Source organism: Phascolarctos cinereus, unplaced genomic scaffold (genome assembly GCF_003287225.1).
Source record: "Phascolarctos cinereus isolate Bilbo 61053 unplaced genomic scaffold, phaCin_HiC Scaffold_2;HRSCAF=192, whole genome shotgun sequence".
Lineage (NCBI taxonomy): Eukaryota > Metazoa > Chordata > Mammalia > Diprotodontia > Phascolarctidae > Phascolarctos > Phascolarctos cinereus.
In genome coordinates, this window is record NW_027555625.1 from 132,465,887 (window position 1) to 132,489,340 (window position 23,454).

Genomic DNA, 23,454 nt, shown 5'->3' on the forward strand with positions numbered 1-23,454 from the left:
GGGGAAATGACTGTGCATTAGCTAAGCAAGGTTCTGATTTGCAGCTGCGTCGGCCCAGGTATTTAGGAGTACAGACGAAAGGTTTTCTACTGTGGGGTTTCCATGGATACATCTGATGTGACCAGCACGGTGGGAGACTTGGAGGCTCAGAACATGAAACTGAAAAAATCCCCTCCATTCAGTCTTGAAAGGTTTCACATTTCTGAAGATTATGGCTTTCTCCTTCCAGATCCCCTGGTAAGGGTGCTTGCTTGTAATCACAATTTGCAGTTCAATAGCATGCGCCCTCCTCACCAATAACCCTGTGGGAGGGAGAGAATACAAGTATTGTATAGATGAATAAAGTGTGGCAACTTGTAGTGACTTGTCCCAAGTTATTCAGCTAGGCAGTGTCAAAGATGAGATTTCAACCCTCATCTCCTGACTCTTAGGCCTAGCTCCAGAGGACTGTCCGCTGGTGGCTAGAAGAGGAAGAGGTAAAAACTTTGACTCGAGATTCTAGGGCTCATGCTTCGCGTGGTTTAAGTAAACTTTTAAAGTCTTGCTTAAATAGTTAGCAGTTAGAATCAAAGAATTAAGGGAGAAGAGAAGGTAGTAGAACTCTGGCTAATCAGGTCAAGAATTCCAAAATCTCATCTCAGTTCAACCATAATTCATCATGTGACCTAAGATGAGTTATTTCCCCTCTTCATCTAATGACAATAAAAATAATGACCATCATCCTTTTAGAGTATGAAGGCTCTTTTTTAATGCTAAAATTTCTTGATTTAAAATTTAAAATTATTACATGTACTATTACTATCCAATAATGACAAAAAGCTACTATGAGTTCAGTAATGTTCTAAAATAAATTTATTCTTCAATCCTCTTGGCATAGATTTCAAAAACCTTTAATAGCAAGATGTATGAGATAGTCTTTTTTCAGGTGACAGAAGGCACATTTGCTTATTTATTAAAGGAAGTATGGTATGGTTGCTAGATGGCAGCACCTGAAGTTAGAAAGATCGGGGTTCTAATTCCACCTCAGATACTTACAAGACTGTGGACAAATCACTAAAGCCGGAGGGTCAGTTCCCTCAAATGTAAAATGAAGAGAGTAAAAATAAGAACATTTTTAATCTCAACTGAGAGAATGTCTGTAAAGTGCCTTGCAGACCCCTACTACCAATATCAGCCAGCACTTTTTACCACTTTTAGTGCTGTAGCAGCCACCAGGACCATAATGAGTCATTGAGATCACTCTTGAGAATATGGATTGATAGACCCTTTGCAGTGACTGCTCAGCCTTATCAGGGGTCTGGAACGCCTAAGGGAGAAACCAGTGCTCTAGAAATACAGGCTAGGTTAACAGATCTGGTCTAAAAGATTAGTAACGATGCTAAAGTAATAAAATAAAATGTGATCGTTAAGAAGAAAATTCTATAGCAGACAGAGAACTCAAAACGTACTTTTAGGTTGATCAAAGGGCAATGAATTATTATTTCGCTTGTTCCCCTAAATGGAGATGCCAAAAAGTTTAGGGAGGACAATATGTGAATCAATCTGTACTATAACATGGGGCTCAGATTATTTAACTCTTGGTTCATACATCAAAAACAGTGTGATTGAATATGTGTTGACCACTTCCTCTACTCACACTCATTATTCACCCCTCCATGCTCTAGTAGAGAGGGAATACAACCTATTGGAAAACGAACTGGGGTCCCCAGAACCACAGGACCATGGTTTGAATGTTGAGTTTGATGCTTACTAACTGTAGGCCTTGTGCAAGTCACTTAACTTCTGCGGACCTTAGCTTCCTCATCCACAAAGTGAGGGGATTTTCCTCAGGGGATCTTACCTGTGATCTATGGACTTAAAAAATGGATAACTGTGTTTCAGCATAATTGGTTTCCTTTGTGTATTTTATTTGATGCATTTAAAAACGCGACTCTGAGACAGCCTTATAAACTTCTCTAAACTGACTGCCAGAGGGGATCATCAAGCAGAAAAGATTAAGAATCCCTTGACTAAATGATTTCTGAAGTCCCTTTCAGCTCTATTTTCAGTCTGAATTTTAGTTATGTCTGAACCTTTGTGACCCCATTTGGGGTTTTCTTGGCAAAGATACTGGAGTGGTTGGCCATTTCCTTCTCCAGCTCATTTTACAGATAGGGAAACTGAGGCAGACAGGGTTAAGTGATTTGCTCAGCGTCATACAGCTAATAAGTATTCAAGTCTGGTTTTGAACTCAGGGAGATGAGTCTTCCTGACATTAGGTCCAGTGCTCTATTCACTATCTAGCTCTATATCCTTGATATAAGATGATTTTTACAATTTACTGTGGCTGAAGGATAAAATAATCCCTTGGTGACCAATCTTTTGTTAATGAGCCTTTTCTAATTTATTTGGGTTGATCCCTGAGGGAAAGACTCATGGGCTATTACTGGATAGAGACCAACCCTTTCCATCTTGATTAGTCAAGTTCTCTTTATTCATAGTTTTGGGGGACCCAGGATTCCTTTTACATCAGGTTGATAATTTTCTTGGAAGAACTTAGCTATAGCTGTTTAAAATAGGGACACAGAGTTTTAAATATAGTGAGTGAGGGATGCTGTTATCCCAAAAGAGCCTGTTCTAACTGATTTGAGGAACACGTGGGAGGCATCTTACCCCATAGGAAGTCCTCATCCCAGGTCTCACACTGGCTGAAATTCCCCTTTGAAAGATCATTCTCTAGAGTAAATTCAGTATTGTCGGAAAGAGCATTCATTCTGGAAGCAGACCACCTGAATTTGAGTTCGTTTCACTTTATCAGTTGTGAACCTTGGGAAAAACCTTTGAACCTCCACTTTATCAATAAAATGAGGATATTAATACTAACCGTATCTACCTCAAAAAGTTGTTGTACAGATCAAATGAGGGAAACTTTGTAAGTGCTATGCATTATATAAATTTTGTAAGGGTTATTAACATAGGTATGATGGTCAATGTTTAAGGAAGGAAACAAGCATTTATTAAGCACCTAACTATGTACCAGGAACCGTGCCAAACACTTCATAAGTACTAATCTCATTTTATACTCACAACAACCCTGGGAGGTAGGTGCTATTATTATCCGGAAACTGAGGCAGACAGAGGTTGTGACTTGCCGTGGGACACATAACTGCTAAAAGTTAGAGGTCAAATTTGAACTCAGATCTTTCTCACTTAGTGTTCTAATCACTGTGCCACCTAGCTGGTTCTGTCGTCTTTAATTAGCACTCCAGAAAAGAAAATGTACACGGTACATAGTTTACAAATGAATCCGAATTATTAACATCTTCTGCATCGCTTTCTTAAGTCTCGATAATAAACAAAAGAAATTAAGCTTTGGTTTATAGCATTTGTTAATTTCTGAAATGTAAATGCTCACGTTGTAAATTAACAATTGTCTCCCTGGTTCCTGTTGCCTTCAGCAGGCTCCTGTTGCTATCATGCCTCAGTTTTCCTATTTGCCATTTGAGGACAATAAACCTATGTCCAGTGTCCTAATTCCTAGCTCTCCTTGGTACTAGAGGAACTCAACTGAATTCACCTGGAGAACAAGGTGGCTGTTTTATCCAAACTCTCCGTATTCTCCAGGGCCTCACATTGTGCATTCTTTATACCAGGTGGTGTTTTGTACATTATTGAATGGACTTGAATACAACAAACTTCAATGAAGTACCTACTGTCCAGCTGAGTGGTACAATGAATGCAGTGTTCTGGATTTGGGGTCAGCAAGTAGTGAGTTCAAATTCCACTTCAGATATGGGATTAGCTATGTGATCTTGGGCAAGTCACTTTACAATTCTCTGCCTCCATTTCCTCATCTGTAAAAATGAGGATAATAATAGCACCTCCCTCATAGGGGTGTTATGAGGATAATGTGAAATAACATGTTTGGCAAAACCTAAGGCATTGTATGAAAGCTGGCCATCACTACGTGCAAGGCACATAAACACAACACAGACTTTGCTCTATGGACAATCTAATGTTGGTGGGAGGTGGAGGAGGGATAAAGTGGGGAGAGAATTACACTAATAATTTTGAAAAAAGAGTGAAGGGGACAAGAGCAAAGGAGAGATCTAGGCTATAAACCATAGGGGGGCCATTTTCATTTGAGGGAATGAGGGGGGAGGAAGAAGACAGAACTGATTTCATGGAGGTGACATCTAAGTTGGTCCTTGTTGAACAAAGGAAGAAATGTCAACAGGTTGATTACCCTACCAACAGAACGTAAATTCCTTGAGGGAAATGACCTTTTATTTTTCTTCCTTGTATCCTCAGTGCCTGGGGCAGCTAGGTGGCATGGTAGATAGAATGTAGGGCCTGGAGTCCAGATCTGGCTTCAGACAATCACTAGCTGTGTGACCCTGGGCAAGTCACTTAACCCTGCTTGCCTTAGTTTGTCATCTGTAAAATGATCTGGAAAAGGAAATGGCAAGCCACTCCAGAATCCTTGCCAAGAAAACCCCAAATGAATTCCCAAAGTGTCAGGTGACTGGAAAACAAAATCCCCAGTGCCCAGCACAATGCCTGGTATATTGTACATGCTTAATAAATGCTTCTTGGATTGGATAACTCTGGGAAGGGGGAGTCCATTACAGGAATGGGAAGTGGAATCTGTGATCCAAGACACAGGGGAAGTCCAAGCCAAGATGAGAAAGAACAACCCCAGGGGAGATTTCAGAGAGAACAAGATGGAATCAGTCTCAAGGGGTCCTTGATACAATTTTCTGGCAATTTAAAGAGTGGCAGTTATAGAATTTAATTTCTCTTTTTCTTTCTGAATAAGGGAACAAAATTGAGGGAGTGGTCATAGTTATTTCACTTGCTTATGACCTTGCTTAACCAACCAGACCACAGATTTGTACTGTCTTCTTGTGGTTTTGGACACCACTTCCTTAGAAACTGTTTTTTAAAAAAATTATTTACTTAAAAAATGTACAGTATATCTCAAAATCTTAGTCTAGTTTAAAGCTTAAAACATGTGAGATGCCTCACATATAGAAATGATTCTAATCTCAGCAGATAAAAATCAGATAAACAGACCACTTGGGGAATAAAGTCTTGTTTCACTGCTCTTCTTCGCCTCAGTCAGCTAGAACAATCGGAATTAATCTTTATCTAGATGATCTGGGTATTTTTGTCTGACCATTCTGCTCTTTATGACTGTCTATTTCCTCAGTTTACTTAAATTACCTCCTCTTCTCAGAATAATCAAAAAGTGGAGAAAAGAAACTTAAGTCTATTGGCCAATGTCCAGGGATGCTCTGCCAAGCATTTGTTTGCTTTAAAGGGAGGAGTAGGAGATTGGAATTTTCCTTGGGCTCTGTGGGCAGCAAGAAATTCTTTCAAAAAGGTACTAGCCTTTACACCATGTTTTTTCAAAAGACTCAGTGGAGGAAATATTATTGATTTGATACGCACTTGTTCCTTGGCCTAATAAATGATGATCTGTGCTTGAAAATGTTTGTTGACAGAGGAGTTGATAAATTAATTGCCTACATGGTGTGGTTTCTGGGACACTTGTGGAAGATCATAGATCTGCCATTTACCAACTGTGAGGCCTCAAACAAATCACTTGAGTTGTATAGACCTGTGCAATGAGAGAGCTGAATTATTAGATGATCCCTACGGCCCTTTCTGACTTGGAACATTCTACTTAAAATTTTGTAACGACTCTTAAAATGTCCCCTGCATTAGCCTGTTATTGTACATGAAATTTTACCTTTGTAGAATTGCCCCTATTTTTAGGCACCGAATCTTTGGTAGCCACAGTGAAAGCAACAATAACAATCCTAATTCCTATTTTTCTTACATGTAAAGGTTTATAAGCCAATTTCGTCATGATTGCCCTGTGAGGTAGAGAGGGAAGGCATTATAACTGCCAGTTTTACAGATGAGGAAACAGACTCAGCAGAGAAGTGACTCACCTACTAGAAAGTGTAGAAACACAGACTCAAACCTAGATCTTCCACAAGAACAGTATTCTTTTCATCACATCTCATTGCCTATTAAAATGTTCCAAATAACTTGCACAAATAAATAGCACTTTAATCCAATAGCCATCAGAAACAATTCAGGACAAATTAGTAGATCAGCTTCCCTGGTAGAGTTCCAAAAGAATGAGGCCCTGTCCCTGACATTGACCTTTGATTTTTTTTTTCTTTTTGGAGAGTAGAGGCTGGGTTACTTCAGTATGGAGAAAGGAGATAAAATTTGGGGTTTCTGGGAAGCCAAGGAGCACTGTGACATCAATGAGTGGTAGAGCTCTCTCTCTCTTTCCTCTGCCCAAGGTAGAGTAGGAAATAATTTCTTCACTGAGCTTAATGACGATTTCATCTTTTAGAAGGCAGTCTAAAAGCTATAAAAACTCTATTTACAGCTAGGTGGTGAAGTGAATAAGAACACTAGATTTGGAGGCAGGAAGACCTGAGCTCAAATCTTGCCTTAGATACTTAGATATTGACTCTGGGCAAGTCCTTTAGCCTCAGTTTCTTCATCTGTAAGATGGTCATAATGCTAATAGTAGTACCTACCTAACAACATTGTTTGGAGAAGTAAATGGCAAACCACTCCAAGACCTTTGCCAAGAAAACCCCAGATGGGGTCATGAAGAGTCTGACATGACTGAAATGATTGAACGACAGCAAAAACAGGATTGTTATAATTATCAAATGGGATTAAATGTATGTGTGTATATGTGTGTGTGTGTATATATAGATATATAGATATATATATGTGTGTGTGTAACACCTTAAAGAGCTTTCTATCTAAATGCTAGCTACACTTCCTCATAGTTATTGTGCCATATCTCTCATCCCTTTTGCAGCTAAACTCCTTGATAAGGCTGTCTGTATATACTTACTCTCTACAGTCAGACTTCTGAGCTAGCTCATCATTCAACTGAAACTGTTTTACCTAAAGGTCCAGATGATCACCAAGTCTAGTGGCATATTCTAAGTCCTCACCTTTCTTAAAGTCTATGTACCTTTGACCCTGTCGGTCATCTTCTTCTCACTGTTACTTAGTTCTCTCTAGGTTCTTATGAAACTATTCTCTCCTGGATCTCCCCCTACCTGTCAAACCCTTCCTGTCTCCTTTGCTGGATCTTCATGCAGGTCATGCTTGGTAATCAGACCTAGGTTTCTTCCTCTTCCCTCCCCTCCTCTCCTGATTAAGTTCTACTTATCCAGCCCTATCCTTTCTTCTAACTTCTAGACTCACATATCCAATTAATGGTCTGTGGAACATCTTATATTCAACACGTCCAAAATAGAACTCATTGTCTTTCCCCCTAAGCTCTCTCCTCTTCCTAACTTTTCTATTACTGTGGAGTGCACCAACACAATCCTAACTAGATCTTAAATGCAGCAAGGAAATTATTTACTTATTTTTTTGGTGACCAATTGGAAAGGTAATTCTTTTATATGTCCCCCATTAACTCATTATCCCACTAGTCATCCCCTCAGATTTTCCAAATCTTTTCATCCCTCACAAAACTTCCTGTGGTTTCCTGTATGTGTGTTCATGCGCGCGCGCGCACACACACACACACACACACACACAACTCTCTTTCAACCAAGAGTCTTGCCTTGTATTTCACTGAAGAAATTGAGGCCATTCCCTGAGAATTCCTTATTATTCCTTCCTCCTCATCTCTCATCATTTAGATACCTTTCACATGAAGAAGTCTCCTTACATGAAAAGGTGGCTCTTCTCCATGTCAAGGCAAACCTCTCCATATGCACAAGTAATCCCATTCCATTCCGTCTTCTTCAGCACATTGCCTCCTCTTTTATCTCCACTCACTCACTTATTTTCAGTCTCTTTCTGTCTACTGGCTGCTTCCCTATTGCCTATAAACACACATGTGTCTCCTTCATCCTCAAAAAAACCTTCACTTCATCTTTCCATCTCCTCTCACTATAGTCCCATAGGACTATATCTCTTTCGCCTTTTGTGGTCATACATTTTGGTTATGTTTACGTCCTCTTCTCTCATTTTCTCTTTAACATATAGCTTTTGACCTCATCAGTCAACTGAAACTACTGTCTCCAAAGTTACTAATAATCTCTTAATTGCCAAATCCAGTGGCCTTTTCTCTTCTTGACCTCTTAGCAGCCTTTGACATTGTTAATTACCCTCTTCTCTTTGATACTGTCTTCTCTCTAGATTTTAGTTTTGTTTTGTTTTTGTTTTTTCTCTAGGCTACAGGGTTAAGTGACTTGTCCAGGGTCACACAACTAGTGTCAAGTGTCTGAGGCTGGATTTGAACTCAGGTCCTCCTGATCCAGGGCCTGTGCTCTATCTACTGAACCACCTAGCTGCCCCCTCTCTAGATTTTTGTGACACCACTCTCTCCTGGTTCTCCTCCTACCTGTCAAACTCCTTCTTAATCACTTTGCTTGGTTTTTATCCACATCAGTGCTCCCAAGGCTTTGTCCTAGAGTAGAGGTGGGGAACCTGCAGGCCTAAATCCTTAAGTGTAGCCTTTTGACTGAATCCAAACAAATCATTTGTTCTGTAAAATTTGGAATTGGTCAAAAGGCCACACTTAAGGATTTAGAAGGCCACATGTGGCCTTAAGATCTTGGGTTCCCCACCCCTGTCCTAAAGCCTCCTCTTCTTCCTTGATATATTTTGCTTGGTAATGTCATCAGCTGCTATGGGTTGAATTATGTTTAGTTATCCAGCCCTAATTTCTCTCTTAACCTCCAGATTCACATCTCTAACTGCCTATTGGATATCTCAAATTGGTTGTCCTCAAGATATCTTAAATTCAACATGTCCAAAATGGAACTCATTATCCCCCTTCTAAGTCTTCCTCACTTCTTTACTTTCCTAATTACTATAAAAGCTACCACCATCTTCCCAGTCACTCAGATTAGCAATTTAAGTGTCATCTTCAACTCCTTATTTTCCCTTATATCCCCTATCCAATCTGTTGCAAAGGCCTGTCAATTCTATCTTCATAACATCTCTTTAATATGGCCTCCTCTCCTCTGGCATTGCCATTTCTCAGTGACTGCACTATCTTGAGACCTTTCTGACTTCTCTTCATTTTCCAAAAGCTCATTATGGGGAAAACCTCATCATCCTGAAAGATTCCATTAGCCTTAGGATTCCACCTTTTCAACTACTCTCTGTCCAATTGGTGTGTGGAATCAAGACCTCCCAAATTCCATTTAAGGTGGGAGCTCAGTTCAGACCATCTCCTAAATAAAGTGTGTCATTGGGGCAGGTAGGTGGCATAATGGATACAGCACTGGCCCTGAAGTCAGGAAGACCTGAGTTCAAATCCGGCCTCAGACCAAACACTTAACACTTATTAGCTGTGTGACCCTGGGCAAGTCACTTAACCCCAATTGCCTTAAAAAAAATAAAGTGTGTCATGAGTGGTGAGAAAGGAACAGGATTCTGAAAGAATCCTCATCAGCTAGAGGAAAACAAAAAAAAAGAAAGTCAAGAGATCAATATTTAGCTGAAAATCCACAAATATTTCTGAGCTCCAAAAAAAAGGTGGGTGTGACATCAGGATTTTCTGGAGCTCCTTGTGGCTCAGAGTCATGAAAAATTTCTGATCAGGACAAGTAACATTTTGCTCAGGCTTCTTCTCAGTGCCGTCTTATGGAATGCAGTCCCAATGTCTATTGAAATAGCTTCTTGCTTGAAAGAATAATTCCCAACCAATTACTGAACATTCCAGTAGAATACAGGGTCCTCTAACTGCTGATGCTTTTGAAATATTTACAAGCAGCAAAACAAATAGCACTTCTCTGTGATCATTGAAGACATGAGGGATGGCTCTCTTTGCCACACAAAGCCCTGAAGAAACTTTTAAAAAGGAAGAGAGTGAGGATTCTTAACGTCCCGGAGGCATCAAACAGGTATTATGAGTCGTACACAGTAGAGATGCTTGTTCCTGAGGGACTGCTCTAGCTCCCCCACTAAATTCAGCCTCAGGTGTCCAAGAGGTGTCAACTGTTTGCATAGATGAGCAGCCAACACTGGCATAAGGAGATAGCTTCTTGTTCTAGGGCTGTCTCTTCAATTCCAGTAGAAAAGATACACCCACCTTGAGTGGGGTGGGTAACCCTAATTCTGAGGGCCTTCTGCAGGTGTGCTGACTTTGCCAAAGAGTTATCAATAAAGCTCTGTCCTGGCATCATCATTCGTTGTAATGTGGTTAATAGGTGCCATAAAGCTCAGCAGCTTGCTGAGGACATGATACTGTAGCTTCCTTCCTTTGCTGGCTTTTCTATCAACTTTCTTGTGAATTTTACTTTGTAACTTCTGGATGGCCAACCACTGCCTGCCCATAGCCACCTAATCATTAGGATCCAAGGAACTGGTCTTCCGTTCTATGAGGTCTCAGAGGAGCTGGTGATAAAAAATCATCATCATCAAAGATATCTTCACCCAAGTCTTTCAGGTGAGCATTGGGTGAAATTTCAGGCAATATTTCCTGCTGCCCTGGCAAACTCTAGGAAACGGGCTCAGCTGCTGACTCAGCTCTGCCAAGTACATGGTACTCAGAGTGCTTCCTCTGTGTCCTTCAGAGCAACCTCTCTTTGTCCATCAGAATGTGGTCAATCTGAGTCAAGACTGAGCACTCAAAGGCACCAAAACCCTTCCCCAGCTTGCCAGAAGCCAATCTGGTTTTGTAATGCCATTTTTGAAGCAGGGTTCCTGTAGGCTGTGAAATCGGCAAAGGGCTTTGGCACAAAGCAGGGATAGTCATCCATCCCCAGCTTTCTCTTGGGAGGGCCTCTCCTCTGCTGACACTCCCCCACCATGGCCTCTTCCTCCTCACTAGGGATCTCTTCCTCACTTTCTTCTTTAGGTTTTGTTCCATCTAAGAGGTCTCTTGTGTCTGGATACTGGTAAAGCAGTTCCTCCTGAAGATCCACCAAAGACCTAAGCAATGCTTTAAGTGCCTTGTGGCTGTTTTTCAAGGCACTGGCAAACTCTGAGCTGCCCTTGTCCTTAAAAATAGGAAAAACATCTGATTGGAGAAGCTGCTTAGTTGTCAGCAGAGCTTTCTGCAGCTTGATCCTGCTTTCCAAGAGTTGGTCCCACTGTGCTATTTGGTTCTTCACGGCTCTCCCTTTCTCCACTTCCTCTGACACTTTGCCTCCTGAGAAGGTCCTCCCTGTCTCATCCTCATTTTTGTCTTCAGGCACAGCCTCCTCAATTTCCTCTCTGTCTCCTTCCTCATCAGCTTCCTCTTCCATGCTGTTTTCTTCATCTTCCTCCTCTTCCTCATGGCTGCCAACATAATTCATTCCCTCAGTGAATTTTTCAGTCACTGATGCTCTGGAAACCAAAGCCTGAAGAATGAGTGTCCCTCTTTTCTCCCTGGCCTTTGTCTTCCAAACCACTTCTCCCATCATCACTGGATTGCAGCTCTTCAGCAGAACTCCTTGTGTTCTCCAACTCTTCATCAGATGCTTCTCTGTCAGATGCTTCTGATAGAGGTTGTGCCCACAGGTTTTCTTTCAAAGCCTTTTGAGGAGTAGTCTTGCCTGAATATCATTTTTCCCTATCTAAGAGAGAGGCAAAGGCCCTTTTTCTAATGCTTCGAGGTCACTGTCTTCATCTTCACCTTCATCAAATCTGTCAATAACTCAGGCAGCAGTAGCCTCCTCAGAATCCACCTGGGGGTCCGCCTTGCTCGCTGTGGTTCCAACAGCTACTCTAGCTGCCATGACAGGGTCCGAGAGGCTGCCATGATCTTGGGCTCCAAGCCTGCCTGGTCCTCATTAGTTCTGCTGCCACCCTGACTCCACACTCTCAAAGTTCTTTATATATTTGAGATGGGCAACCTTTATCTATGAAACTGTCTACAAAGTCTCTCCCCCCACCCCACCCAATTTTCTGCTTTCCTTCTGATCTTGGCTAAATTTGTTTTATTTATACAAAATTTTTTAAATTTAATGTAATCAAAACCATCCATCTACACCTAACTTTGCTCTGTATCTCTTGTTTATTCATAAATTGTTTTTCTATCCGTCTGATAAGTAATTTGTTCCATGTTCTTCTAATTTTATTGTAATCTATCTCTTTATATCTGGGTCATATGTGCATTTTGAGCTTCTCTTGGTAAATGATGTAAGATATAGGTCTATGCCCAGTTTCTGCCATACTGTTTTCCAGTTTTCCTATTTTTTTTTACCAAACAATGAATTCTTATCCCAAACTTTTAAGTGTTTACACTTGTCATATATAAGGTTATGATATTTTTTTGTTGCTGTAAATTGTATTTCTACTCTGTTCCATTAATCTACCTGTTCCATTGAGCTACCCTAGCTAGTACCAGATAGTTTTGATAATTAGTGCTTTAAAACATAGTTTAAGATTGGGTGCTGCTAAGCCTCTTTCCTTTACATTTTTTTCGTTTGATATTCTTTGACTTTTTGTTCCTTTGATATTCTTGACTTTTTGTTCTTCCAAGTGAGTTGTGTTATTATGTTTTCTAATTTAATAAAATAATGTTTTGGTAATTCAATTGGGATGGCATTGAATGTATAAATTAGTTTAGGTAAAATTGTCATTTTTATTTTATTGGCCCTGCATACCCATGAACAATTAATATTTCTCCAGTTATTTACATCTGATTTTATTTGTATAAAAATTATTTATATGATTTTGTTTATACTGTTCCTGGGTTTGTTTTGGCTGGTGTACTCTCAGGTATTTTATACTGTCTAGAGTTATTTTAAATGGGGTATCTTTTAAGTTAGCTGGGTATATTTTAAATGGGGGCATAATAACTTCTACTCTAACTCTCTGTTTTAATTCTGCGTGTATCTCTCATTCTTAAAAGTGTTTCTTGTAAACAATGTATTTCTAGATTTTGATTTTTAATCCATTCTGCTATCTATATCTGTTTTGTGAGTGAATTCATCCCATTCACATTCAAAGTTATAATTACTCTTTGTGAATTTCCTTCTATCCTATTTTTACTCACTATTTTCTTCTCAGTTTCTCTTTTTCACCCTATCCCTGTTGCCTTTTCTTCTCCTTTACCCTCCTATTCTTTATTTTACCCATACCTCTAAGAGTTCTTCCCTTATCTTCTCCCCACTCTCCTTATTTAAATTTATATACCCCTCCAAAAGTCCCTCCCTTATCTTTTTCTCCCACCCTCCTAATTCTTAATCTATACAACCTTTTCAAAGTCCCTTCCCAACCCTGTTCCCCAGTTTTCTCACTTCTCTACAAGTTCAGAAGACTTCTATACCCCTCCAGATGTACATGTTGTTTCCTCTTCAACCCAGATGAGAGTAAGGTTCCAACATTACCAGCCCTCCATCCCCATCTGCTTGCTTTGTATTAGTTCTTCCTTTCATGCCACATTTTATGAGATAATTGCTCCTTTTTCCTTTTCCTTCCCAATTTTGTTTTTCACAATGACTTCATCATACACAACTCAGCCCCAATCTTTCTTTCAAACTACCTTAGTAATGATGATAGATTTAAGAATACTGATAACATTTACATATATAATAAGTAAACGGTTTGACCTTAGTGAGTGCCTTATAATTAGTCTTTAATGCGTTCCTTATATTTCTTTTGGATCTTTTATATCAAATTTTCCATTGAGTTCTGGTCTTTTTGTTACAAATATCTGAAAGTTTTTCAGTTTGTCAAATGTCCATTTGTTTTTCCATTCAGGATTATACTCAACTTTGCTGGGTAAATTATTCTTGGGTTCATATTCAGAGGAAGATGGTGAGGTAAAAAAAAAAAGCCATTCCTACCCCAAAGAGTAATGTCAAATGGTCACAAACCCAAAAAGAGTTATTGGAGGAACTTAAAAAAAAATGAATTCAAAGATCAAATAAGAGAGATTGAGGAAAAAATAGAAAAAAAAATCTAAGAAAATTATGAAAAAAAGTTTAAAAAGTTATTTTTCTTAAGGAAGAAAATAACTCCTTGAAAATTAGAATTGAGCAAGAGGAATCTAATGAGTTTATAAGACACCAAGAAATAATAAAACTAGAAAAAATAGAAGAGAATCTGAAACATCTCATTAGAAAAGCAACTGATCTGGAGAATAGATTAAAAAGAGATAATATAAGAATCATTGGGCTACCTGAAAGTTATGATCAAAAAAAGAATTCGGATACAGCATTACAAAGAATTATCAATGAAAATTGCCCTGAAGTTCTAGAACAAGAAGGTAAAGCAGAAGTAGAAAAAATATCTACCATTCACCACCTGAAAGAGATCCAAACAGGAAAACTTACAGGATTGTCGTAGCCAAGTTTCAATACTCCCAGGTTGAAGAGAAAATATTGCAAGCAACAAGAAAAAAAATCAATTTAAATACTGCAGGAATACAATCAGGATGTCACAAGACCTAGCAGCTTCTACTTTAACAGACCATAGATCTTGGAACATTATATTTCAAAGAACAAAAGAGCAGGTCTATCCATTCTTTTTTCTTATATTTCTTATATTTTCTTATATTCATGCCATTTTATCTGACCTTTCTTCTACCTTCTCTACATTTCTTTAAAAAATCTAAGTTAGTGTACACACACATACACACACATATACACACACTTCAAGCTGTTTTTTACTTGCTTCTCTAGGATTCTCTAAGAATGCTATCACATCATCTGCAAAGAGTCATTACTTTGTTTCCTTATTCCCTATTCTAATTCCTTTAATTTCTTTTTATTTGCTTATTGCTAAAGCTAACATTTCTACTAAAATATTGAATAACAGTGACGATCCTTGTTTTACCCTTGGTCTTATTGGAAATGCTTCTGGCCCATCCATGCTTGCTAATGGTTTTAGGTAGATGCTACTTATCATTTTAAGGAAAACTCCTTTTATTCCTGTGCTCTCTAGTATTTTTAGTAGGAATGGGTGCTGTATTTTGTCAAAAACTTTTTCTGCATTGAGATAATCTTATGATTCCTGTTAATTTTGTTAATGATATTGTCTATCACTTCTGTCAGAAAAAAGATAATATGCTTCAGTATAGAGATGCTGTTGGTCATTGCTTTGGTCAAAAATCGTGTCTTTCAAAATTGTTTTTCTCTATAGTGCTCTTGTTCTTATATAAATGGTCCTGTTCTCTTTACTGGATAGTTCATACTACTCAGATTTCTCTGAAATAATTTATTTTATCATTCCTTATACCACAGTAAGATTTTTATTACTTGTTCAGTCATTCCATAATTGTCTAGGAGGCAATCAAAGACACCCTCCCCTTAGATTTTAATTCTTTTCCTTCTCCCTTTTAAGCCTCCTTTTAGAATCAGGGAATTTGTTTTGTTTGTATCTAGTTGTATCTATCTGCTGCAATACCCTGCTGCCCTCCCCTGCCCTATACTTCTTGTTCCCCTGTTGAGTTTCATGTATTTCTACACCAGACTGTTTGTGTATGTGTGTTTCAGATAAAAGTGAAGTTCATCTTTTTTCTGGTTTTACATAAGAGTAAGGTTCATTTGTCATTCACTCCCTCCACCCCTTCATATACCATTGCATATTTTTTCCTCACAAACCACATTTCAGAGAAACAGCAAGTTCCCCAACCTCCTTCCTCCTTTTTCTTCCTTTTTATTTCCCATCTTGAAGCCATAAAGACAGAAAAATTCAACCCAAGACCTCTGTTTTTCTTATATTTTAATATCTTTGAGGACATTGAAGTTATTAAGAGACTCTTCTTTAGGATACTAGCACCACACCATTATACAGCTCTTTCAAATTGCTCAAATAAATTTATTTTTTATGTTGTTTATGCCTCTTGTTTTTATATTTCAAAATTTCTCCTCAGCTATGATCTATCAGTAATGCTTGAAAGTCTTCTATTCAATTAAATATCCATTTCCCTTCTATAAGATTATACTAAATTTGGTAAGAAAAGTTATTTATGGTTGCAAAACTATTTTAAAAAATATATCATTTCACACTCTCCTCTCTTTCTAAGTAGAAGCTGCCAGGTCTTGTGTGATCCTGAATAGAGTTCCTTGATACTTGCACTACTTCCTTCTGGGTGCTTACAATATTTTTGCTTTGACATGAGAGCTCTGGATTTTGGCTCTGACTTTCCTGGGCCTTTTCATCTGTTGGATTTTCTTTCAGGAGGTGACCAGTGAATTCTCTCTAGCTTTACTTTGCTCTCTAATGCTACTCTTTTTTTTTTTTCTGCTTTCATGTTTTATTAATGACATCTGCAACATATTTGCAAGATATTTTACATATGTTAATTTACCAAAATGGGAAGGAAGGGGCTGATAATTGCATATGAAATTAGCACTCAATCTGTCTGTGCCAAAACTAAATACATAGTACGTCTATAGAACTTGTTAAGGCTGTTTTGGTTGATATTACAGATTTGGTCAATAGGATGATGATAAACTCATTTTTCAGGAAGTGAGCTTAGACTCTTCCTATCTGGATTTGAACATGAAACAATAGACTCAGTTGAAAACCTATATTTTGGATGAATTTAATAGCCAATACAATATTTATGGAATTTTTTTTTTATCATGCTGTGGGATCCTCAAATGAAACGAAATCTGGCATTTGTCTCTTCCAAAAGACTGTTGGCAAAGGATTCCAGGCCACCTTATGAATGAGATTATCTTATGGTAATCATCCTAGTATCATGGAATTTGAAAATGCTGTGCTTTTATCTGCTTTACTTTTTAAAAATTAATTAATTTATTTTTAGTTTTCAACATTCACTTCCACAATATTTTCAGTTCCACATTTTCTCCCATCTCATCCCTTCCCTCACCCTAAGATGGCATGCATTCTAAGTACCCTTTCTCCTAATCTGCCCTCCTTTCTATCTCTCCCCCCCCTTCTCTTATCCCCTTCCCCTTCTATTTTCCTGTAGGATAGATTTCTATACCCCATTTCCTGTATATCTTATTTCCCAGTTGCATGTGAAAACAATATTTTTTAACTTTTGTTTTTAAAATTTTGGGTTCCAAATTTTCTCCCTTCCTCCTTTTACACCCACTGTCATTGAGAAGGCAAGCAATTTGATACAGGTTATGCATGTGTAGTCATACAAAATACTTCCATAGTAGTCATATTGTGAAAAATCAAGTATATTTCCCTTCATCCTATCCTGCCCCCCATTTATTCTATTCTCTATTTTGACCCTGTCCCTCCTTAGAAGTGTTTGCTTCTGGATGGGATGCAGCAGTCCAGTAGCTCAGGTAGCTTGAGGGATTAACTGGAAAGGCTTCTCTTGCCCTGGGGAAAGGGGAGCAGTACAGAACTGGAGGCATCCCAGCAAGCTAGTGGAAAGCCCCAACACAGCATACCAGGAGGAGATCCTGAAGCCCAGGTGGTAGAGCAGGCAAACACCAACACCTGGACTCATTGAGGGCAGGAGAACTGGTGGAAACCAGCTGAGAAAACCACCAGGTGCCTTGGCATTCTATAGCAACCAGCCATAGAATGCCAAACCAGCTCTCCCAGTGCCTCAGCAAAGCTAAGGGAAGCAGTGCTTGAAGGGGCCTCAGGCAGATAAACACCCTACAACGTCCATCTGAAAAGAGCTGAGGAAAGCAAAAGGAAGAAAAGGCCTGGGTGAGCAGGACATCTCCATGAGCCACACTGCCCAATCCTACCCCTAGAGTTCCAGTATTGTTGTTTCTAGCCCAACACCAGATAAGCTGCCAGAATTCTACAGCCCCCAACTGCCAACATTGGAGGCCCCAGCACACAAAGCCATCGACCAGGCCCTAGGCTCTCAACACAAGAAGCTTGAGTCAGTGCCCTCTGTTCCCCAGCAGGAGAGCCTAATCTCTTTAAAGGCCAGGAAATAAGCAAACACTATGAGCAAAAAGAAATGTACAATAGATTCTTATTATGAGAAGAGTGAAGATACAGGTAGAAATTCTGAAGAGGACAACATTGTCAACCTCAAAAGGGAATACGAACTGGTCTGAAGCTCAAAAAGCTTTCTTAGAAGAACTGAAGAAGGATTTTAAAAGTAAAATAAGAGAGGTAGAAGAAAAAATGGGAAAAGAAATGAGAGGTATTCAAGAGAGAGTCAATGGCTTGGAAAAGGAAGGACAAAAATTAATTGTAGAAAACAAGTTCTTAAAAAATACAATTGGCCAACTGGAAAAAAAGTACACTGAAGAAAACAAGTCCCTAAAAAATACAATTGGCCAAATGGGGAAGGAGATACAAAATCTAATAGAAGAAAACAATTTATTAAAAATTAGAGTTGGACAAATGGAAACTAATGACTCTATGAGAGAGCAAGAATCAGTCAAACAAAAACAAAAAGAATGAAAAAATAGATGAAAATGTAAAATATCTCATTGGTAAAACAACTGACCTGGAAAATTGATCTAGGAGAGACAATTTAAAAATTATTGGTCTACCTGAAAATCATGATGACAAAAAGAGCCTGGACAGTATCTTTCAGGAAATCATAAAGGAAAACTGCCATAGGTCCTAGAATCAGAGGGTGAAATAGCCATAGAAAGAATCCACTGATCACCTCCTGAAAGAGATCCCAAACTGAAAACAAGGAATATAGTAGCCAAATTCCAAAATTACCAGATCAAAGAGAAAATACTGCAAGCAGCCAGAAAGAAACAATTTAAATATCATGGAACCACAGTCAGGATTACACAGGACCTTGCAGCTTCTACATTAAAAGACTGTAGGGTGTGGAATATGATATTCTGTAAGGCAAAGGAGCTTGGATTACAACCAAGGATCAACTACCCAGCGAAAATGAGCATGATTTTTCAGGGGACGAGAGGGATATTCAACAAAATAGGGGACTTTCATACCTTCCTGTTAAAAAGACCAGAGCTCAACTGAAAATTCAATCTTCAAATACAAGACTCGAGAGAGACATAAAAAGGTAAACAGGACAGACAGTAACAACATGTTATTAATAAGAACAAACCGTTTACATCCCTACAAGGGAAGATGACACTTGTAACTCTTGAGAACTGCATTGTATTATACCATGTAAAAGGGGTATACATAAAGGGGGTGGGTATAAATTGACTTTGATGTAATAAGGAAAAAAATCTAATCAAGTAGGTTAAATGTATCCAAGTAAGTGAATTAATCTGATCTAACTAAGAAAATGTACTGAGAGAAAAGGAAAGGAGGAGTCAGACAAGGGTAAATTACATCACAGGAAAAGGCACAGAAATCTATTCCAGCAGAGGGAAAGGGGGAGATGAGCATTGTTTGAACCTTACTCTCATCAGATTTGGCTTAAGAAGGGAATAACATAAACAGTTAGGTATAGAAATCTAACTTGCCCTATAGGCAATAGGAGGGAAAAGGGGAAAGAAAAGGGAGGGGGCTAATAGAAGAGAGGTGGGACTGAGGAAGGTTGTGGTCAAAAGTAAAACATTAGTGAGGAGGGAAAAGGAGAAAGGAGAAATAAAAGCATAAACAGGAGGGAAAAAGGATGAAGAGAAAGACACAGATAGTTATCATAACTGTGAATGTGATATATGAATGTAATGGAATACTGTTAAGCTGTAAGAAATGATGAACAGGCAAACTTCAGATAAACCTGGAAAGACTTGTATGGTCTGATGCTGAGTGAAGTGAGCAGAACCAAGAGAATGTTGTACACAAAAACAGCCATGTTGTGCGATGACTAATATTGATAAACTTAACCCTTCCCAGCAATACAAGGATCTAAGACATCTCCCGAGGCATCATGATGGAAAATTCTTTCCAAAGAAAGAACTATGAAAGTTGAATTGCTATTTTTTTTCTCTTCTGTTGAGTTTTGTTTCTTCTTTCTGATGGTTCCTCCTATTGGTTTTAATTTTTACTTACAATACCACTAATGTGAAAATATGTTTAATAGGAATGTAAATGTTTAGCCTATATCAGATTGTGTGCCATCTTGGGGAGAGTGGTAGGGAGGAAAGGGGAGAAAAATTTTAAACTCAAAAGCATATGGAAGTGATTATCCTATTTTCCAGGTCAGTTGCTTTTTCCAACGAGATATTTCACATTGTTTTCATTCTTTTGGATTTGTTTTACAGTGTCTTGATTTCTCATAAAGTCACTAGCTTCCAACTGCTCCATTCTAATTTTTTAGGAAGTATTTTCTTCAGTAAGCTTTTGGACTTCCTTTTCCATTCGGCCAATTTTGCTTTTTAAGGCATTCTTCTCTTCATTGGCTTTTTGGACCTCTTTTGCCTTTTGGTTTAGGCTTTTTATCTATTTATTTATTCATTTATGTACTTACTTATTTGTTTGTTTGCTATTTATTTATTTACTTATTTATTCATTCATTTATTTTTTTGGTTAGGCAATTGGGGTTAAGCAACTTGCCCAGGGTCACACAGCTAGTAAGTGTCAAGTGTTTGGTCTGAAGCCAGATTTGAAGTCAGGTCCTCCTGACTTCAGGGCCAGTGTTCTATCCACTTGGACACCTAGCTGTCCCTACACTATTTTTAAGGTGTTATTTTGTTCAGTATTTTTTTGGGGGTCTCATTTAGCAAGCTGTTGACTTGTTTTTCATGATTTTCTTGCTTCACTCTCAGTTTTTCCTCTACTTCTCTTACTTGCTTCTCAAAATCCTTTTTGAGCTCTTCCATGGCCTGGGACCAATTCATATTTTTCTTGGAGGTTTTGAACGTAGGAGCTTTGACTTTGTTGTCTTCTGGTTGTATGTTTTGATCTTCTTTGTCACCAAAGTAAGATTCTATGATCTGACTCTTGTTGCACTGCTTGCTCATTATCCCAGCCAATTACTTGACTTATAAACTGTTTGCTAAGTTAGGGGTCTGCTTCCAGTGTGGAGAATGTGCTATCCCAAGCTTCAGGGTTTTTGTGCAGCTGTTTTCAGAGATACTTCTAAGCACCTGTAAATTTTCAGTTCTTCCAACGTGCTATGATCAAGGGCGAAATGTTTACTCCTTTCCTGGCCAGTGCTCTGGTCTATGAGCGACCACAAGCACTCTTTTCTGCCTTGAACTGTGAGGAGGATTTTCTCTTCACAGCCAATACAAGCTCCACCAAGCCAGCACTCCTCTTCACTCCAGGACCACCCCCCAGAACTGTGACCCAGATCCAAGCACAGGCAAGCAAGAGAATCCTGTCTCAGCACCAGCAAAAAGATCCCTGCAATCCCCCTCTGATCAGCCACTCAGTTCACCCTCAGTCTGTAGACCAGAAGTTCAGGAAGCAGCCACCACCCCCAGGCCATGCTTGGGGACTGGGTCTAGTACCCGCTCTTCTCTCTAGCCACAGACACAGACTTTTCCTACTGACCTTGTAAATTGTCTTTGGTGTTCATGAGTTGAGAGGTCTGGAAAAGACCACAGCTGCCTGTGATTCAGTCTTCTGAGGCCTGCTCCAGGTTTGCTGAGGCCTGTGTGCCCACCCTGAACTGTGTTCCTTTCCCAGCCTGGCGCAATATACCTTTCCAATCAACCATCCAGGTTGTCTTGGGCTGGAATTTGTTTCACTCTGTTTTTATTGTGGGTTCTACTGCTTTAGAATTTGTTTAGAGCCATTTTTTACAGGTATTTGGAGGCATTTTGGGGACAGCTCAAGCAAGTCACTGCTTTTACTCTGCCATCTTGGCTCGGCCTCCAGTGCTAATAGTTCTGAGGAATTTTCATTATGATTTCTTGAAATATAGTGTTTAGGTTTAAAAAAAATTCAGAGTCCAATTATTCTTAAATTATCTCTCTCTGAACTATTGTTTATATCAGCTGTTTTATATATCAAATATCATACATTATCTTCTATTTTTTCTAGTGATTTTATTTTCTTATAATATTTCCTACTTTCTCATGGAATCATTGATTTCTGTTTTATTTATTCTAGTTGTCAGGGATTTTGCTTTTAAGGTAAGCTTTACCACTTTTTCTTTTAAGTCACTCTTTTTCTAATTCTTTCCTCCAGAGCATTTATTCTCATTAAAAAAAAAGAGAGAGAGAGAAAATATTGCAAGCAACAAGAAAAAAATCAATTTAAATACTGCAGGAATACAATCAGGATGTCACAAGACCTAGCAGCTTCTACTTTAACAGACCATAGATCTTGGAACATTATATTTCAAAGAACAAAAGAGCAGGTCTATCCATTCTTTTTTCTTATATTTCTTATATTTTCTTATATTCATGCCATTTTATCTGACCTTTCTTCTACCTTCTCTACATTTCTTTAAAAAATCTAAGTTAGTGTACACACACATACACACACTTATATACACACACATACTGACAAATCCCTACCTCCTGACAAATCCCATTTTTCTTCTTCAGTGGAATTTTTTCCCCTTGGGATTTATGCCTAGATAAGCTCCTCTACTCCCTGCATTTTTGGATGGGATGATTGGCCATGCTTGGTCTTGTCCTAGTTCTCCTGGTTTCTTGTGCTGACCTTGACCTCCTTGGATTAGACACCCATGGATCTTGGAGTTTCAGAGTGTTGGCTCTTCAGAGCCCTCTCTGGTATCACAAAATGGAAGGTTAGAGGTCCCAGAGCCCTTGGGTCTTTGCTTTACAATCTTGATCACTGTGGTACAGTACTGATCTCTGCCAGCCTCCATTCCCTGGGGCTTCAAGGTCCTTATCTTGGGACTTTCTGATCACTGTGGGATTTTCTCAAGAGAGCCAGCCCTGTTAGAAATTCTGGACACAGCTTTTTGGAACAAATGTGTTCTGCTTTTTGTAACCCTGGCCTTTCCTATTGTCCTCAATCTTCTGAGTGACTCATAGTTTGTGTGGGCTTATTTTATATCCTGTTACTGATGAAATTATTAAATTTTAAAATTAATTTAGTTGATTCTAGGGTTGTCTAGATTAACTATTATGTCATGTGCTTAAGAATGATGATATTTGCCACTTATTTCTTCAATTTTTGTATTGTTTTATTGCAATAGCTTTTTAACACAAAGTTAAGTAACAAATATAGTAACGGACATCCTTGCCTTACCTCTGATCTTACTGGAAAGGCCAATAATGGGACAATGTATCAAAACTTTTGTGATGCAATTAAGCAATACTTGTGGGAAAATTTACATCTCTAAACATTTTCCTCAACAAAAGAAATAAAGAACAGATCAAAAATCAGGCTTGATACTAGTTTGTGTATATTATATGTAATTGGCTCTTTTAAAGATAGAAACTATTTAGTTTATTAAGGAAAGGTCAATATATCCCTATACTTGTTAGGACTTTTAATAAAAAGGGTTGCATTTTATCCAAAGCTTTTTTTGTGTCTACTGACATAGACTCACGATTTTGGTTGTTTTTCTTAAATACAGTCTATCACTTTATAATTGTCTTAATATAAAGTCACCTTTGAACCATTAGTATAAATCCTTTCTGATCATAATGTAGAATCTTTTAAATGTGCTGCTGTAGTATCTAGACTAATATTTTATGAATTTTTATGTAAATATTCATTAGGAAATATGATCTAGAATTTTCATTCTCTGAATTGTTTCTCCCT

General features: G+C 38.5%; 1 protein-coding gene and 1 pseudogene across 1 annotated transcript in view; one reads left to right on the forward strand and one right to left on the reverse strand.

The window, feature by feature from the left end:
* Positions 1 to 10: 10 nt before the first annotated feature.
* Positions 11 to 23,454, forward strand: part of IDO2 (indoleamine 2,3-dioxygenase 2) — a 91,675-nt gene continuing 68,231 nt past the window's right edge. The window contains exon 1 of the mRNA XM_020979698.2: positions 11 to 237. Coding sequence (XP_020835357.1) covers positions 103 to 237 — 135 coding nt within the window. The 5' untranslated portion in view covers positions 11 to 102. The remainder of the gene's footprint in view (positions 238 to 23,454) is intronic.
* LOC110203210 (protein AATF pseudogene) lies at positions 9,937 to 11,740 on the reverse strand (annotated as a pseudogene).